At 45.1% G+C, this 18,165-nt stretch overlaps 1 protein-coding gene across 2 annotated transcripts in view; it reads left to right on the top strand.

Annotated features, from left to right (window-relative positions):
- The window catches only part of LOC144606032 (sodium- and chloride-dependent GABA transporter 1), a 63,098-nt gene that overhangs the window by 23,503 nt on the left and 21,430 nt on the right, over positions 1-18,165 (top strand). The window contains exons 2-5 of one of the 2 annotated variants that reach the window (XM_078421812.1): positions 499-587; positions 12,761-12,971; positions 16,399-16,531; positions 17,176-17,310. In XM_078421812.1, the coding sequence (XP_078277938.1) occupies positions 12,769-12,971; positions 16,399-16,531; positions 17,176-17,310 (471 nt within the window). In that variant the 5' untranslated portion in view covers positions 499-587; positions 12,761-12,768. The remainder of the gene's footprint in view (positions 1-498; positions 588-12,760; positions 12,972-16,398; positions 16,532-17,175; positions 17,311-18,165) is intronic. The other variant, XM_078421811.1, reaches the window with a different exon arrangement.

Below are 18,165 nucleotides of genomic sequence, written 5' to 3' on the forward strand. Positions count from 1 at the left end.
TCTACACTTCTCACCTGCCTGCATTTGGCCCATATTCCTCAAACCCTTCCTATCCATGTAGCTGTCTAAATGGCTTTTTAAATGTTGTTATAGCAACTACCTCCTGGCAGCTCGTTCCACATGCCCACCACCCTCTGTGCGGAAAAGAATGTCACTCGAGTTCCTATTAAATCTTTCCCTTCACATCTTAAAGTCCAATTATGTGTCCTTCTATATGTATATCTTTTCCAACATTCTTTTGCTTTTTTAAAAGTAAAGTCATCCTAATAATAAATCAGCATTTCTGGAATTGTTAGGACATTGAGTTCTTTCTCATAACAAGCCTCATCTTTTGGACACATGGCAGCTGGTCTGAGTGGTTTTTCTCCCATTGCGAGCTATTGGCCTTGGTCTTCAGTCACTGGCAGATACCTCGTTTTGTTTTTGCCTTTATTGTTATTTGTCAAGAGGGTTTACGCTATATTTTCTCCAATTCTAACCTGCAGAATTTCTCCTCAGTTTCTTTTTTTGAGACAGAGATAGTCTACCCGATCAAATCTGTTAATCGCTTGATCACTCACCCCTGTGCTAATCGGACGGAGAGACAGGTAGTGAATTCCGCATCTTTTTCCCACACGGTCGCAAGTCACGATGTTGTCACACTTCCCATGACCTTTTTTTATCTCGTGCATGTGGCCCTTTGACAAATTGGTGAAGTTGCCCCAGGTCAATGTGGACTCGGCAAATGCCACTGACAATGGGTCAGAACAGACACGGGTTTACCACCCACACACTCAAACTCCAATTAAGCCACTTTTTAAAAAAATGTTCAATAGTTCTGATTTTGGTTTAAATTCTGACTCTCTCACATCTAAACTGATTTGAGTCACACAGTGTGGAAATGGGCCCTTCGGCCCAACTTACCCATACCAACCAACATGCCCCATCTACCTGCGTATGGCCCATATCCCTCTAAACCTATCCTATCCATTTGCCTGTCTAAATGTTTCTCAAACTTTACGATAGTACCTGCCTCAACTACCTTCTCCGGCAGCTCGTTCCATACACCCACTACCCTTTTTAAAAAAAATGTTATTCCTCGGGATCCTTTTAAATCTTTTCCCCTTCACCTTAAACTATGTCCTCTGCTTCTTGATTTTCCTCTTCACTGGGCCAAAGATTCTGTGCGTTTACCTGATCTATTCCTCTCATGATTTCATGCACCTCTATAAGACCACCCCTCATCCTCCTGCGCTCTAAGGAATAAAGCCCCAGCCTGCACAACCTCTCCCTACAGCTCAGTCCCTCGATTCGTCCAATTTCCCCATCGGGTCCAATCGCCACCACAGTATTATTCCCAGGAGCAGAGGCTCCTGCTGAGTGTTTAACTCTACACTTGTCCACGGTACAGTTCAGCTCCCAACATTATTATCTTTTCATTGTTGTTGTTTTCTTCAACTGTGTGCCTTTAACCATACTGTTCTCTCCTTATTCAATGAAAAATGTGCTCTAGTAAAGTCTGCCCAGCTTTTACATGCATGAGATTACTAATTTTAATCACTGGGTATTTCTGCAATCTTATGATCGAAGCATTTTGGAGTGGGCATTCTCTATTTAGACTTTAGAGATGCAGCACAGAAGCAGGCTCTTTGGCCTACCAAGTCTACACCATCCAGCGTGCACTAGCTCTATCCAACTAGGGGCAATTTACTATTTTACTGAAGCCAATTGACCTTCAAACCTGTACGTCTTTGGAGTGTGGGAGGAACTGGAGCAACAGAAGAAAGGCCACGCAGTTACAGGGAGAACATGCAAGCACTGGACAGACAGCAACTGTAGTCGGGATCGAAACCAGGTCTCTGGTGCCACTCTGCCACCCTGTTTCCAACATCCATCCAGAGAAAGGTTAAGAATAAGGAACACTTGTCCTGTTTACATTTGCAGCTTTTTTTTACATCAAATTACATATATGATTTTAAAGTTGCCTTTTGGGCAGATAATAGACACATTGATTGCATTCGAGGATAATGAGACCATCTCCCTGCCATACAAGTTGGTGATGAGCTTCGTAGGTTCAATATCTTATAAATCGACTCAAAGTGCTGTTGCTGGAGGCTGGTGTAGATCCTGTAGCTTACAGGGCAGCACGGTGGCACAGCGGCAGAGCTGGTGCCTTACTACGCCAGAGACCCAGCTTTGATCCTGACTACGGGTGCTGTCTGTATGGAGTTTGTAAATTCTCCCTGTGACCACGTGGGTTTTCTCCGGGTGCTCCGGTTTCCTCCCACACTCCAAAGATCTACAGGTTTGTAGGGTAATTGGCTTCAGTGAAATCGTAAAAGTCTCCCCCGTGATCGCTGGGCGGCGCAGACTCGGTGGGTCAAAGGACCTGTTTCCATGCTGTATCTCAAGTCTACAGGGGTGTGGTGGTGTAAAACAGTATCATAATTGATAAACTCTGGGACAAAAATTGCATTCCAAAGTCTGCAACTTGTGTGGCCATAGTGTGCATCAGCAGTGGGTCAGACAGCATCTCTGGAGGACATGGATAGGCAATGTTTCGGGTCGGGACCTTTCAGACTAATTAAATATACTATGGATTGTTAATATGTATTTTAATTATAACTTCTAAATGATATTTTTCTGGTCCTTGAGCATCAGGGACTGTGTTGATTATCCAAATAAGCAAGAGAGAGAAAACCCATTCACTAATCTCCGCCATAGTTTTTGAATCTTTAGCCACGCTAAAGTGTTTTGTATTTTACGTCTTCTGTTTTCATACAACCATCAATGTATACTGACAACAGTCAGAAGAGTTTCAGTGTTAGAGGTAATGATGGAAAGAATGTTGTTGGTCAAACAGCACATTTTCTCTTTTTGACACACAATACCAGCAGTATTCAGATTTAAATTGTAACTTGCTATTTTTAGTATGACATCGCTTTGATTCGGCTTTAAAAGAATTTGCACCAACATTGCACATCTTTTGCTGCTAGTATTGGCGGCATGGTGACGCGGTGGTAGAGTTGCTGCTTTGCAGTGCCAGAGACCTGGGTTCAATCCTGACCGTGGGTGCTGTCTGTGCGGAGTTTGTATGTTCTCCTTGTGACTGCGTGGGTTTCCTCCCTTATTCCAAAGATGTGCAGGTTTGTAGGTTAATTAGCTTCTGTAAGTTTCCCCTCGTGTGTAGGGAGTGGATGCAATTGTGGGATAACATGGACTGGTGATCAAGGGTCGGGTGTGGACTCAGTGAGCCGAAGGCCCTGTTCCATTCTGTATCTCTGAAACTAAAAAGCTCAAACTATTCCTGAGACTGCATTTGCTGCCAAATCACTCGAGTTCTCCTTAGACTATCTTGTCTATCAGCACGGCCGAGAAGCCAAAAAGTAATAATGTTTCATGTTTACAGTGCCAAAGAGACTTCCTTTATCACTTTAAATATTAGCTGTAATTCTGCTCCTGGGTGTGTTATAATCAGCGGATTTGTTGAGTTCACTCTTTCTAAGATACTGTACTTGACGTAACATTATCCTGTACTCTCCGGAATAAAAACGTCCATAGCTGATACAGTTAACTCCTCAGGCTACCAGTCACCAATGCAGAAACAAGGAACTGTAGGCGCTGGTTTACAACAACAAAAAAACCACAAAGTGCTGGAGTATCTTGGAGGGTCAGCCGGCATCTCTGGATAATATGGATAGGTGATGTTTTGGATCAGGACCCTTCTTCACAAATGCAGATAATTGGAGTTTAATAAATCAAAAGGACTGTTCTGTTGAGGAATGATTTTACTGGAGATTGATGGGTTCTTGATTAGTAAAGGTTACTGGGAGAAAACAGGAGAATGGGGTTGAGAGAGGAAAATAGATCAACCCTGATCGAAAGGTGGAGCAGACTCAATGGGCCAAATGGCCTAATTCTACTCCCATTGTCTGTTGATCTTATTATCTCTTTTGTTCTCGTACTGGGAAGTCAATCACGTGTTTACATTTCAGGTACTGTGCAGTAAACATTGTAGAGTAACATAAAGCACCTGTCCTTTGCAGGGGCAATGTCAATGTGCTTCAGTTTAGTTTAGAGACACAGCGTGGAAACAGGCCCTTCAGCCCACTAGGTCCGTGCTGACCAGTGATCCCTGTACACTAGCACTATCCTACATGCACTAGGGACAGCTTACAATCTTTATCAAAACCAATGAACTTACAAAGCTGCGTCTTTGGAATGTGGGAGGAAACCGGAGCACCGGGGCAAAACTCACCCAGTCACAGAGAGAATGTACAAACTTCGTACAGACAGCACCCGTAGTCAAGATCAAACAGGTGTCTCTTGCGCTGTAAGGCAGCAACTCTACTGCTGCACCACCGTGCTGCCTCTTTAAGTGCAGCACCTTTTGTTTGCAATGAGGCATTAGGTGTGTACATCTTGCACGTTACAATTATTCTGCTGCAAAGATTAATTGCTGTGGAGAGTCGGCTTTTATTAACTGACTAATTTTGATCTGCTAGCTGGGAACGTGCATTCCAAAAGGCTGGTGTGCGACATAAGCTGATGTGCACTGCAAAGTTTAGGTCTTGCTGCATTTGTGAAAGAGTGAAGCATTACACTGCGATGTGGTCCGCCTCGTTCACGTGGAATATTAGTACTCTGAACGCCTGATAGAATCCGGGTTCAGAAAGGGTGTGATCCACATAGAACAGATCAGCCCATGAACAGGCCCTTCAGTCCACATTGTGCCGAACCTGATGCCAAGATCATCTCTTAACTAATAACGAGGAACTGCAGATGCTGCTTTATACCAAAAATAGAGTCGAAATAGCAGCACAGTGGCGTGGTGTTCGATCCTGTCTGCGGGTGTTGTCTGCACGGAATTTTCATGTTCGCTCTGTGAGCTCATGGGATTTGCATGGTGCTCCGGTTTCCTCCCACACTCCAAGATGCAAGTTTGTAGGTTAATTAGGCTTCTGTAAAAATTGTGAATTTCCCCTAGTGTGTAGGATAGTGCGAGTGTCGGGGTGATCACTGGTCGGCCTGGTCTTGGTGGGCCGAAGTGCCTGTTTCCACGCTGTATCTGTAAAGTCTAAAATACTGGAGTAACTCAGTGGGTCAGGCAGCCGCTGGAGAAAGTGGATAGGTGATGTTTTGGGTCAAGATGTACCTGCACCTATTCTGTGCCCCTCCATTCCTTACACATCCATATGGCTATTCATAAGTCTCTTAAATGCCACTATCATATCATACCTTCTTTAAGAAGGAGCTTTTATTGCATGATCACTGTTGCAAAGTACTGCGTAGAACAAAACTGCCCTGCAGTTTGCAAACGTCAATCGTCAAATGACAGCATTATCATCTATATCCACGATGCACTCGATCTTGCAGCGACCAGCGAAACCACAGAAGGTGTACAAAGTTCCTGTATCTGCCTCAACCACCAAGCCCAGCAGCACATTCAAGGCACTCTCTGACCTCTGTGGGGGTTTTTTTTTTTTTAAAGCATTCCGTACATCTCCTCTAAACGTTGCCCCTTTCATCTTAAAGCTTTGGCCTCTAATATTTATTTTTCCTTTCCTGAGTTTGGTTTAGTTTAGAGATACAGCGCAGAAACATGTCCTTCGGCCCACCGAGTCCGCACCGACCAGCGATCCCAGTAACACTAACGCTATCCCACATGTAATTTTGCCAAGCCAATTAACCTGCAAACCTGTACGTCTTTGGAGCGTGAGAATAAAACAAAGATCCCACAAAAACAGTGCAGGTCACAGGAGAACGTGCAAACTCCGTATAGACAGCACCCGTAGTCAGGATCGATTCTGCGTGTCTGGCACTTTAAGGAAGCAACTCTATCTGATTTTGCACACGTGAAAATAAATAGTTTTGTAGTTCAAAAGGAGGGGCCAGCAAAGAAATTTCTTAATGTGACCACAATGTAAACAAATACTGTAATTGCTAGATATATCCTACAAACATTCCTAGACTTTGCTTCTTGCTGTTCTTTCCTCAGCTCTCCATTTGTTCATCAGTTCTAGGAGCAGAATTAGGCCATTCATAGAAACATAGAAAATAGGTGCAGGAGTGGTCCATTCGGCCCATCGAGCCAGCACCGCCATTCAATATGATCATGGCTGATCATCCAAAATCAGTACCCCGTTTTGGCCTTCTCCCCATATCCCTTGATTCCCTTAGCCCTAAGAGCTAAACCTAACTCTCTCTCAAAAACATCCAGTGAATTGGCCTCCACTGCCTTCTGTGGCAGAGAATTCCAAGAAATTCACAACTCTGGGTGAAACATTTTTTCCTCATCTCAGTCCCAAATGGCCTACCCCTTATTCTTAAACTGTGACCCCTAGTTCTGGACTTCCCCAACATCGGGAACATTTTTCCAGTGAATACAAGCCCAGTCGACCCATTCTTTCATCAGACGTCAGTCCCACCATCCCGGGAATTAACTTGGTGAACGACTGAATATTTTCACTTGCTTAGATTAATTTATTGATTGATTGTAAGATGCAGCATGGAAACAGGCTCTTTGGCCCACCGAGTTCCACACCAACCAGCGATCGATCACCTGTTCGCCATAGATGGTCCATGGTTCTTTATCACCACATGTACTAACGTACTGTGAAATTATTTTCACTTTTTCAGTGAAATTCAATAGTTCTATGTTATCCCACTTTTGCATCCACTCCCTACACATTAGAGATAATTATCCTACAAACCCACGCAGTCACGGGGAGAATGTGCAAACTTCACACAGACTCAACACCTTCGCTCAGTCTGCCTTAGCCAACCTGATCTCCCTGTGGCTCTGTACTTCAACTCCCACTCCCAGTCTGACCTTTCTGTCATGGGCCTCCTCCATTGTCATAGTGAGGCCCACCGTAAATTGGAGGAACAGCATCTCATATTTCGCTTGGGCAGCTTACACCCCAGCGGTATGAACATTGATTTCTCTAACTTCAGAGAGCTCCTCTGTCCCTCTCTTTCCCTTCCCCTGCCCAGTTTTCCCACTGTCTTCCTGTCTCCAACTACATCCTTTCTTTTGTCCCGCCCCCTCCCCTGACGTCAGTCTGAAGAAGGATCTCGACCTGAAACGTTACCTATTCCTTCTCTCCTGAGATGCTGCCTGACCCGCTGAGTTACTCCAGCATTTTGTGATACAGACAAAACTTGAGGTCATAATCGAACCCAGGTGTCTGGCGCTGTGAGGCGGCAGCTCTACCAGCTGTACTGAACATATCGAACAACTTGTTGCATATGAAACACGCCGACCATCGATCACTTGTTCACATTATTTCTGTGTTATCCCACTCTCTAATCCATTCCCTTCACATTGGGGGCAATTTACAGAGGCCAATTAACCCACAAAACCGCACGTCTTTGGGAAGTGGGAGGAAACAGGTGCACCCGGAATAAACCCACATGGTCTTGGGGAGAACAGGGAACCCCACACGGACAGCACCCGATGGGTGCCGGGCACAGCGAGGCAGCAGCTCTACCAGCTGTGCCGCTCTAATGTAATGACCCAATGTAATGCAGTCAACACACAACTCGCTACTAATCTTGCCTGTTCCACGGATGTTGATTCATGAGAAATTTCAAGATAAAGCAGTGACAAATGTGAAGTTTTTGTTTTTTCTTGGCAAGTTGATTTCGGCTTAATGGTATTTGCCAGAGGAAAAAAAAACATGAACTCCTGATCTCCACGTATTACAATCACATTCAAATACAATCTTTGGATGTGAATTCTTGTTTGTCCATTTTAATCATGAATTGACAGCTCAAACAAAGCCATTCCTACGTCCCACTTCATGTTTTTGGATGAGCTTCTGACAGGTACATATGATATTGAAAGGTTAGTGCTTTTCTTTGATTCTTTGCCATGACACCAATCAGCAGATCGTAAGGATAAATTTATCGATTCTTTTAAAAAAAAATCTTTTGCTGGCGCCAGGTGACTTGGTGGGAATCTGTTGCTGTCAAAGTGTGGTCTTTGAAATTAAAGGTTTATAGACAATAGACAATAGGTGCAGGAGAAGGCCATTCAGCCCTTCGAGCCAGCACCACCATTCAGCCCTTCGAGCCAGCACCGCCATTCAATGCGATCATGGCTGATCACTCTCAATCAGTACCCCGTTCCTGCCTTCTCCCCATATCCCCTCACTCCGCTATCCTTTGGGGGACAATTACTGTCACAGAGCCAACCTGACCAGAGGTCATCTTGGCCTTTCCAGTGAATGGTTTATTAATTATCATATGTTTTATATTTTGTTTTAAACCCTAGACTGTTTACACTTTGTAAGGTTTATGCCACTGCTCAGTAAAAGAGGAATTTAGCCAGTGACTAATTGGAGTGGTCTGTGGGCAACACAGCTGGCTGACCCAGGATTGAACCCAGGTCTCTGGGACAATGGGTTTACTCCTAAACCAGTGTGTTTTGTGCCATGTCTGTTTAGTTTAGTTTAGAGATACAGCGTGGAAACAGGCTCTTCGGCCCACCGAGTCCGCACTGACCAACAATCCCCGCGCACTAGCACTTTCCTACACACACTGGGGACAATTTACAATTAAACCAAGCCAGTTAACCTCCAAACCTATATGTCTTTGCAGTGTGGGAGGACACCGGTTATCCCGGAGAAAACCCCACGCAGAGCATGGGGAGAATATACAAACTCCGTAACGACAGCATCCATGGTCAGGTGTGAACCCGGGTCTCAGCCGCTGATATGATCGATGGTAGTAACAACTTACTCAATGAGTGCCCTTTGGAGCATCGTGATCACAGGATAAACATCAGAGGTACCTCTCAAAGGACCTTGTAAATTAATTGTTTAGTTAAGGTGCTGGAGCCTTCAAAGAAGCTGGGTAGGGTAAGGGGAAACCAGCTCACTGGATTTGAATGCCTCATGCTTGTCAACCCAAGAAGGAATTTTATAGTAAGATGAAGCTCAAGTGCTTTCGTGATCAGTTCAAAGATTGTTCTGTGGGCAAACTAAAAGATTGTATCTCAAACACAATAATGGCAAGATGGCAGGGATAAGAAAAGTTGATTTGTCTCGACATAAAAATGATTGAAGTGGATTAAATTTGGAGCGGCACGGTGGCCCAACGGTAGAGTTGCTGCCTTACAGCGCCAGAGACCCGGGTTTGATCCTGACTATGGAAACTGTCTGTGCGGAGTTTGTTCTCCCTGGGTTTCTCCGGGTGCTGCGGTTTCCTCCCACATTCCAAAGAAGTGCTGGTTTGTAGGTTAATTGGCTTCGGTAAAATTGTAAATGGTGCCTGGTGTGCGTATGATAGTGTTGGTGTATGGGGTGATCGCTGGTCAGTGTGGATTCGGTGGGCCGATGGTCCGGTTTCCGCCCTGTATCTGAAAAGTGTAGCGTCTAACTGATATTGAGCTACAACTAAACAAACCAACCTGACAAAGTTGCAAGGCTGTGACCCTGCCTCGAAGTCATGAATAATGGTGGGCGATTCTGTAACCAAGGGGAGGAGGATCCTCTGGGAACGTCTCCAACCTCGGTCTACAGCACCTTCGAGCATCCTCCAACTTTGTCCACTTCCATTGTGGATTGGCCATTATCTCCAGGGTAACTGCAGCATCTTCCACAGTGACTCCCAACACTGAGACAGCCCTGGAGTTGGGATTGCCATGCACCTGCTGCCCAAGATGCATTCTGACCTGGACCTATGTTTGTTAGTTTGTTTGTGGTAAAGAAGAGTTGCAAGATCCTGGTCTCCCATCGACAATGAAGGAGTGTATCCTCAACATACACACTGTAACAGTTCAAGACGAAATTATGTTTTCAAGGGAGAGTTAGATATAACTTAGAACTAATAGAATCAAGGGCTATGGGGATAAAGCAGGAACTGGATACTGATTCTAGATGATCAGCCATGATCATATTGAATGGTGGTGCCAGCTCGAAGAGCCGAATGGCCTACTCCTGCACCTATTTTCTTTGTTTCTATGTTTCTAAGGACTAAGTTTATTTTCTCAGCCACAGATGTTTCAGAAAGTCTCTTAGATATGATGGTGGAATTTAAGAGACATTTGCAAAGGCAAATGGACATGGAGGGTTAGTAGTTTGTGCAGGCAAATGACAGATGGTCTTTGCATCATGTTCGGCATTGACATTGTGGGCCGAAGGACCCGATCTTGTGCTGTACTGTTCCATGTTCTATTTTGCACACTGTGTTGGAAAATATATAGAAGAGCCATGAACTTGTTCCACAAGTTCATTGCTGTGTGGAGGATTATGAACGATGCATTTGGGTTTTGAGTCAGCATGTGCCACTGGAACCTCCCGCGATGCTTCATTTGACCTTTGCTCCATCACTGACCATATAGCCTTACAATGTTCAAGAACCGGCCATTTAAAAATGGCTGAATTTGTGCAGTAATCCACCGTCGGTTTTCTCCATTTCCTCCCACACTCCAAAGACGCACAGGTTTGTAGGGCATAAGTAGGAAGGAACTTTAAATGCTGGTTTATACCAAAGATATAAAGGTCATACCCCCCCCTCCCCCACTATACTTTAATTCTGAAAAAGGGTCCCAAGCCAAAACATCACCCATCCTTTTTCTCCAGAGATGCTGCCTGGCCCGCTGAGTATTTTGTCTACCCCAGTTTTTAAGTTAATTGGTTTCTGTAAATCGTCCCTAGTGTGAAGGGTAGTGTTAGTGTATGGGACGATTGCTGGTCAGCGTGGGATGAAGGGACTGTTTCCGCGCTGTATCTCTTAAAGAATAAAGCACACGGCAGTCGGACCGGCCGGAAGCTTTATCCCGCCACGATGCCTTGAACTAGACTCGTACGGTTTCCATTTTGTGTTTTGCCGTCAGCCATTTCCTCATACCTACCAGTGGTCGATAAGTTTCACGTGAACCAAGATCCAGTAAAATACTTTGTTTTGTGTGCTTTCTAGGCAAATCGTATCACAGTGCAAAAGAGAAAATAAACAGGGTGCAGAATATAGTGTTGCAACTTCAGGGAAGGTGCAGATAAAGAAAAGTGCAAATGCTCAGTATATAGTCATGGAGACTTATAGCCTGGAAACAGGCCCTTTGGCCCAACCTGCCCACGCCGACCAACATGCCCCATCTACACTAGTCCCACCTGCCTGCGCTTGGCCCATATCCCTCCAAACCTATCCTATCCATGCACCTGTCTAAATGTTTCTTAAACATTGTGATAGTACCTGCCACAACTACCTCATCTGGCAGCTCCATACACCCACCACCCTTTGTGTAAAAAAAGTTCCCCCCGGGTGCCTATTAAATCTTTTCCCCCCCACTCACCTTAAACCTGTGTCCTCTGGTTCTTGATTCCCCGACTCTGGGCAAGAGACTCTGCGCTCTACCCGATCTATTCCTCTCATGATTTTGTACACTTCTATAAGATCACCCCTCATCCTCCTGCGCTCCGAGGAATAAAGTCCTAGCTTGCTCAACCTCCCCCAATAACTCTGGCATTTGTGTCCTGGCAACATCCTCGTAAAATTGTTCTGCACCCTTTCTAGCTCAACAACATCAGTAGAATATCTCTAGTCATACTTATTTGGGGGACAAGTTAACGGCACATTACAGAAGAACATGGACATTTCAAAAGCATTGCCCAAATTATTTTTCACAGCCGTCTTACTTGGGTGGGAGGGAACTTTTATTTGTAATAATTGTTACCTACAGAGGTTTCCCGGAACAATATTTAGAGGCACGGCAACTAAAGTGTAAAGCTCGCTACTGCCAGACCCAGCGGAAGCATACACCCGCAACAATGCCGTGAAATGAATTGAATTGAATAAATCTATTGGCCAAGTCTGTACACGTACAAGGAATTTGCCTTGGTGCTTTGCTCGCAAGTAACAACACGACATACAGTAAACAATTAAGAATAAAACACAAAACATTAAAATATTAAGAATAAAACATTATAGTTTAAACATGTGAGGAATTAAATAAAATACCAGAGCAAATGGAGGCTGCAGACTTTTGGTTATTGAGTAGAGCTACTGCTCGTGGGGAAAAAAGCTGTTTTTATGTCTGGCTGTGGCGGCTTCGACAGTCTGGAGTCGCCTTCCAGAGGGAAGTGCTTCAAAGAGTTTGTGGCCAGGGCGAGAGAGGTCAGAGATGATCTTACCCGCTCGAACTAGACTCCTACACTTTCCCTTTTGTGTTTTACCATCAGCCACTTCCTTATACCTGAGTCAGTTTAGTTTATTGTCACATGTACCGAGGTACAGTGAAAAGCTTTTGTTGCGTGCTAACCAGCCAGCGGAAAGACTATACCACTTATTTGCCACAGTGGATATTTTTAAGGCAGAGATAGATAGATTCTTGATTAGTACAAGTGTCATAGGTTATGGGGCGAAGGCAGGAGAATGGGGGTAGGAGGGAGAGATAGATCAGCCATGATTGAATGGCAGAGTAGACTTGATCAGACGGAAGAAAGTCTGAAATGTCACCCATTCCTTCTATCCAGAGGTGCTGCCTGACCTGCTGAGTTACACCAGCATTTTGTATCTACGGTGTAAACCAGCATGCACATTATGAGGGGAGAACTCTTAGTGTCACGTACACCACGATACAGTGAAAGACTTTGATTTGCTTCCTTTCCAGGCAATATCTTATCAATCGGTGAAGTTTGACTGTTAGTGTTTTTTGTCCACGGGCACGTCTTCGTGTCGGGGCTCCCGTTGCCTCAGTCCGAGGCACAGATGTGGTCTGTTGATTGTTCCCCCTCACATTTCTTCCGTTAATGACTTTCCCTTTGATGCTGTGCAGGTGTCGGCATGGCGACAGTTGTCATTTCATTCTTGCTTTGTACTTATTACAATGTTATTATCACGTGGGCTCTGTACTACCTCTTCAACTCCTTCCGGGCCACACTTCCCTGGCAAAGCTGCAACAACACGTGGAACGTGGTGGAAAATTGCTCGGATGGATATGCTACGAATGCCACCCATCTCACATCTGCCAGTCAGCAGTTTTTTGAGTAAGTACAAGGAGAGGTACAAGTAGGACAATAAGAATCGGCTGGAGTGAACAGTTGCTGTTTGGGATGTATTTTTCACAATGACATACCATTCATTAGTTTAGTTTGTCGATGTCCTGCCTAATTTAAGGTAGACACAAAATGCTGGAGTAACTCAGCGGGACAGGCAGCATCTCTGGAGAGAAGGAACGGGTGACGTTTCAGGTCGAGACCCTTCTTCAGACTTCTGCAGTTCTTTCATACACATCCCGACTAGTTTCCATTGTTAATCCTCAAAAGCATTGCAAATGGGACATTATTTATTTATTAGAGATACAGCGCGGAAACGGGCCCTTCGGCCCACCGAGTCCGTGCCGCCCAGCGATCCCCGCACATTAACACTATCCTACACACACTAGGGACAATTTTTACATTTACCCAGTCAATTAACCTACATACCTGTACGTCTTTGGAGTGTGGGAGGAAACCGAAGATCTCGGAAAAAACCCACGCAGGTCACCACACAAGTTATAAAAAGGTTGGTGGAGGAAGGAACTGCAGTTGCTGGTTTAAGTTGAAGATAGAAACAAATTGCCGGAGTAACTCAGCGGGACCTCCAGGCAGCATCTGTGGAGAGAAGAAATGGGTGACGTTTCAGGTCGAGACCCGAAGGTTAGGTCAGCTGTAGCGTCAAAAGAATACGAATGGAAATTTTGTTTAGTTTAGAGGTACAGCGTGGAAACAGGCCCTTCGGGGTGTACTTTTCACAATGACATACCATTAGATTAGTTTGTGGATGTCCCGACTAATTTAAGATAGACACAAAATACTGGAGTAACTCAGCGGGACAGGCAGCGTCTCTGGAGAGAAGGAACGGGTGACGTTTCGGGTCAACTCGCAATCACCCGTACACTAGTTCTATCCTGCACACCAGGGACAATTCACAGAGGCCAATTGACCTACAACCCTGCACATCTTTGGGATGTAGGAGGAAACAGGAACACCCGGAGTAAACACATGGGGAGAATGTGCAAACTTTCAAACTCCGTCCAGACAGCACTGGTAGCCACGATCTAACCCGGTTCTCTGGCGCTGTAAGCCAGCAACTCTACCGCTGCACCACCGTGCACCGCCCCTTCAAATCCTCACATAGTTTCACAGCACCTTCAAACCCCAAAAATCCCTCAAGATAATGTACCTTGCAAGTGTTGGGCCCAATAATCTTGCCTGTTGCTGGAAGGATAATGGTAGAGAGGACCCAACCCAAAATGTTACACATCCTTTTTCTTCAGAGATGCTGCCTGACCGGCTGAGTTACTCCAGCATTTTGTGTCTTATCTATGGTGTGAACCAGCATCTGCAATTCCTTGTGTAGGAAAGAACTACAGATGCTGGTTTAAATTGAAGGTAGACACAAAATGCTGGAGTAACTCAGCGGGACAGGCAGCATCTCTGGAGAGAAGGAATGGGTGACAGGGCCGTCTTAACGCATGAGCCTGATGGGCACTTGCCCGGGGCCCCACGAGCATAGGGGCCCCATGCTGATCTGTGTATGTTAAGTGACTTGCAATAAATAAATACTACTTTAAAAATGTAGGTTCAATAAGTGCTTTTTTCGCAACATTTTCCATCCCTATGTGCTTCTCACAGCGATCTGTAAGTGCTTTTCGCAACAATGTAGCACCCTAAGTCCATCGCTAAGTGCTTTTCGGTAAGTGCTTTTTGCCGGCACGACAGGGGGGGGGCTGGTAGGGAAAGGGGGGTGGGGGAGAGTAACGGTATGGGCCCCAGTACACTGCTTTGCCCGGGGGCCCATAATGCTGTAAAAACGGCCCTGATGGGTGACGTTTCGGGTCGAGGCTCTTCTTCAGACACTTTCGTGTCGAGACCTTTCTGCAGTTCCTTTCTACACATGGTGGACGTGAGGTGAGGTGAGGTGAGAGGCCGACTATTGTGCCACCTAGTGGTTGTCCAGTGACTGGGTCTCCTTAAATGTTATGAACTTTCTAGTTCTTGGGGCAGAAATCCAGATGTTGTTTAACAACATGGAAATCTCAATTTCTCTTAAGTCCTGCTGAGATCCCCATCTGGGCGAGTCAGTAATTTCCATGAGAAAGTAGTAAACAGTTGGGAAAATATGACCTGTGGTGCAGACACTGAGATTATTATCGAATCTTTGCAATTAAAGGAGGCTTTCGTGGATATTCAAGAATTCCAAAGCCTTTGCAATTTGTCATTATTCATCAATCTAAAAACAAATCCCCATCGTTAATAATGTTCCTGTACATAATTTTCTACCTTAGAAATGCACTCCCTGACAAAATGGACACCGCATGTTGTCAGGATGGAACCCGGGTCTCTGGCACTGTAAGGTGGCAACTCTACCGCTGCGCCATGGTGCTGTCCCTCTTTGCTCCTTTGTACTGGAACCAAGACAAGAGCAGGCCTTTCGGTCGATAATGTCTGTGCCGAACATAAATAAGGCACCAACTCCACCACTGTGCTGCTGTGCCGCCCTCTCAATGTCATATTTGTACCCGCCTCTGCCTCGTGCTCTGGCAGATTGTTGCATGCATGCACCACTCGTGCTAGTAGTCCAATGTGACTTACAATATGTGTAAGAAGGAACTGCAGATGCTGGTTTACACCGGAGATAGACAACATGCTGGAGTAACTCAGCGGGACAGGCGGCATCTCTGGAGAGAAGGAATGGGTGACGTTTCAGGTCAAGACCCTTCTTTAGACCCAAAACGTCACCCATTCCTTCTCTCCAGAGATGCTGAGTTGCTCCAGCATTTTGTGTCTATCTTCGGTGACTTTTACAATATGTGTGTGTATATGTAGATGTATATAGATATATATATATCTATATCTCAGATACAGTACAAGCCTATAGCAGTACTACAATGAGACAGTATACAGAGTCGCCAGTACACTGACAACATGTTTGTTTATAGGCAGTGGTTCAATGAACACCCAAGTTCCATCACAGAGACAGAATAGGATAGACAGAACCGCCTGGGATATATATACAAGCCTATATCTGAGATGGAGTGATAGAGAGTGGAAACAGGCCCTTTGGCGAACTTGCCCACACAGGTCAACATGTCCCAGCTATAGTAGTCCCACCTGCCCGCATTTGGTCCGTATCCCTCCAAACCTGCCCTATCCATATACCTGTCTAACTGTTTCTTAAATGTTGGGATAGTCCCTGCCTCCACAACCTCCTCTGGCAACTTGTTCCACACACCCACCACCCTTTGTGTGTCAAAGGTACCCCTCAGGCTCCTATTAGATGTTTATCTAAGATGTATCCGAATGCTTTTGTGTGATGACACTTGTGCTGCACTGCATAGAAAAAATGAATTTCATCACCTGTCAGAAATAAAGTACGACTGAACCATTGTAATGGGAGTAAAACAAAACTTCAAATTAACTCTTTGAACAGTTACAGGTTGCTGAGGGTGAGCAGTGGGATCGAGCAGCCCGGCAGCATGCAGTGGGACCTGTTTGGCCTTCTGATCTTGTCTTGGATCATTGTTTATTTCTGTATATTCAAAGGAGTCAAATCAACTGGAAAGGTGAGGAGAAGCTGAGGTGAGCAGGAGGGAGGCGTTTCAGACCCTTGGGCCAATTTAAATGCTTTCATGATAATATCGGATGGAGATGAGGAATTTCTTTAGTCAGAAGGTGGCGAATGTGTGGAATTCATTGCCACAGACAGGTGTGGGGGCCATGTCCGTGGATATTTTTAAGGCAGAGATTGATAGATTCTTGATTAGTCATGGTGGCATGGGCCATGGGAAGAAGGCAGGAGATTGGGATTGAGAGGGAAAGATAGATGGATCAGCCATGATTGAATGGCGGAGTAGACTTGATGGGTCGAATGGCCTGATTCTTCTCCTATAACTTATGAACATGAAACTTGAGGTCCTGTTCCTCCAATTTGCATGTGGCCTCACTCTGACAGTCGAGGAGGCCCGGACAGAAAGGTCAGAATGGGAAGGGATGTTAAAATGTTTGGCAACCGGGAGATCGTGTGGGCTTTTGTCAGGAAGATTGGAAAAAGGCTCCAGGTGTTTCTGACTGATTAAAGTAGGATTTTGTTCTGCATTAGGGAGTACCAAATGGGGCCAATCTCATTTGTAGGAAAGAACTGCAGATGCTGGTTTAAACCGAAGGTAGACACAAAATGCTGGAGTGATCTCTTCTTCTCTCTCCCCAGGTGGTGTATTTCACAGCCATATTTCCCTACGTCATCTTAATGATCCTGCTGATCAATAATGTCCAGCTTCCAGGAGCCAAGGATGGAATTCTCTTCTTCCTCACGCCCGACTGGAACAAGCTGCTGGAAGTGGAGGTGTCTATGAGAACAATGAATGGGTTTTGAGAGGGAGGTCAGGGCCTTATGGTGTAAAATGAGGACATTCAGTCCATCAAACTATGCTAGCTCACAAAGCTATCCCATTCCCGTATTCAGCTTCCCGTAACACAAACACTCTTTCACACTCAACGCTTTTGAGTGTATTATAGGAGCCTGGTAACCTGTCAGCTAGCGCGTGATATGCATAGGGAAGAGCACAGGAATATATGATCAAGAATGAACCACAATGACAGGACTCCAGGGTCTGCGCTGCAGGAACAGGTTGAGCAGGCTAGGATGTTATTCCATGGTGCGCAGGAGGATGAGGGGTGATTTATACAGCTGTTACAAATCACGCCACATCCTCCTGCACACCATGGAATAAAGTCCTAGCCTGGAGCGCAGGCCCTCGAGTCCTGTCATTGTGGCTCATTCTTGATCACATATTCCTGTGCTCTTAGATCATGAGTGGAATAGATTGGGTCAATGCACAGATACTTTTACCCCGAGTATGGGAATTGAGAACCAGAGGAAGAAAGATTTATTAGGAACCCGAGGGGTAACATTTTTGACACAAAGGTGTATGGAACAAACTGTCAGACGAGATAGTTGAAGCAGGTAATATCACAATGTTTAAGAAACATTTAGACGGGTACATGGATAGGACGGGTTTAGAGGGATATGGGTCAAACACATGTAGGTGGAATTAATATTGTTTGGTGTGGTCAGGTTGAACCGAAGGGCCTGTTTCAACGTTGTATGACTCTGACTATATGAATAGCAGTACAAGCTCACAGGGCTGAATGATCTTGTCTTCTCATTTTCAATATTTCTGGAGAAGTTCATAAGACA

The sequence above is a fragment of the Rhinoraja longicauda genome, chromosome 25 (assembly GCF_053455715.1).
Source record: "Rhinoraja longicauda isolate Sanriku21f chromosome 25, sRhiLon1.1, whole genome shotgun sequence".
In the NCBI taxonomy this organism is placed as follows: Eukaryota; Metazoa; Chordata; class Chondrichthyes; order Rajiformes; family Arhynchobatidae; genus Rhinoraja; species Rhinoraja longicauda.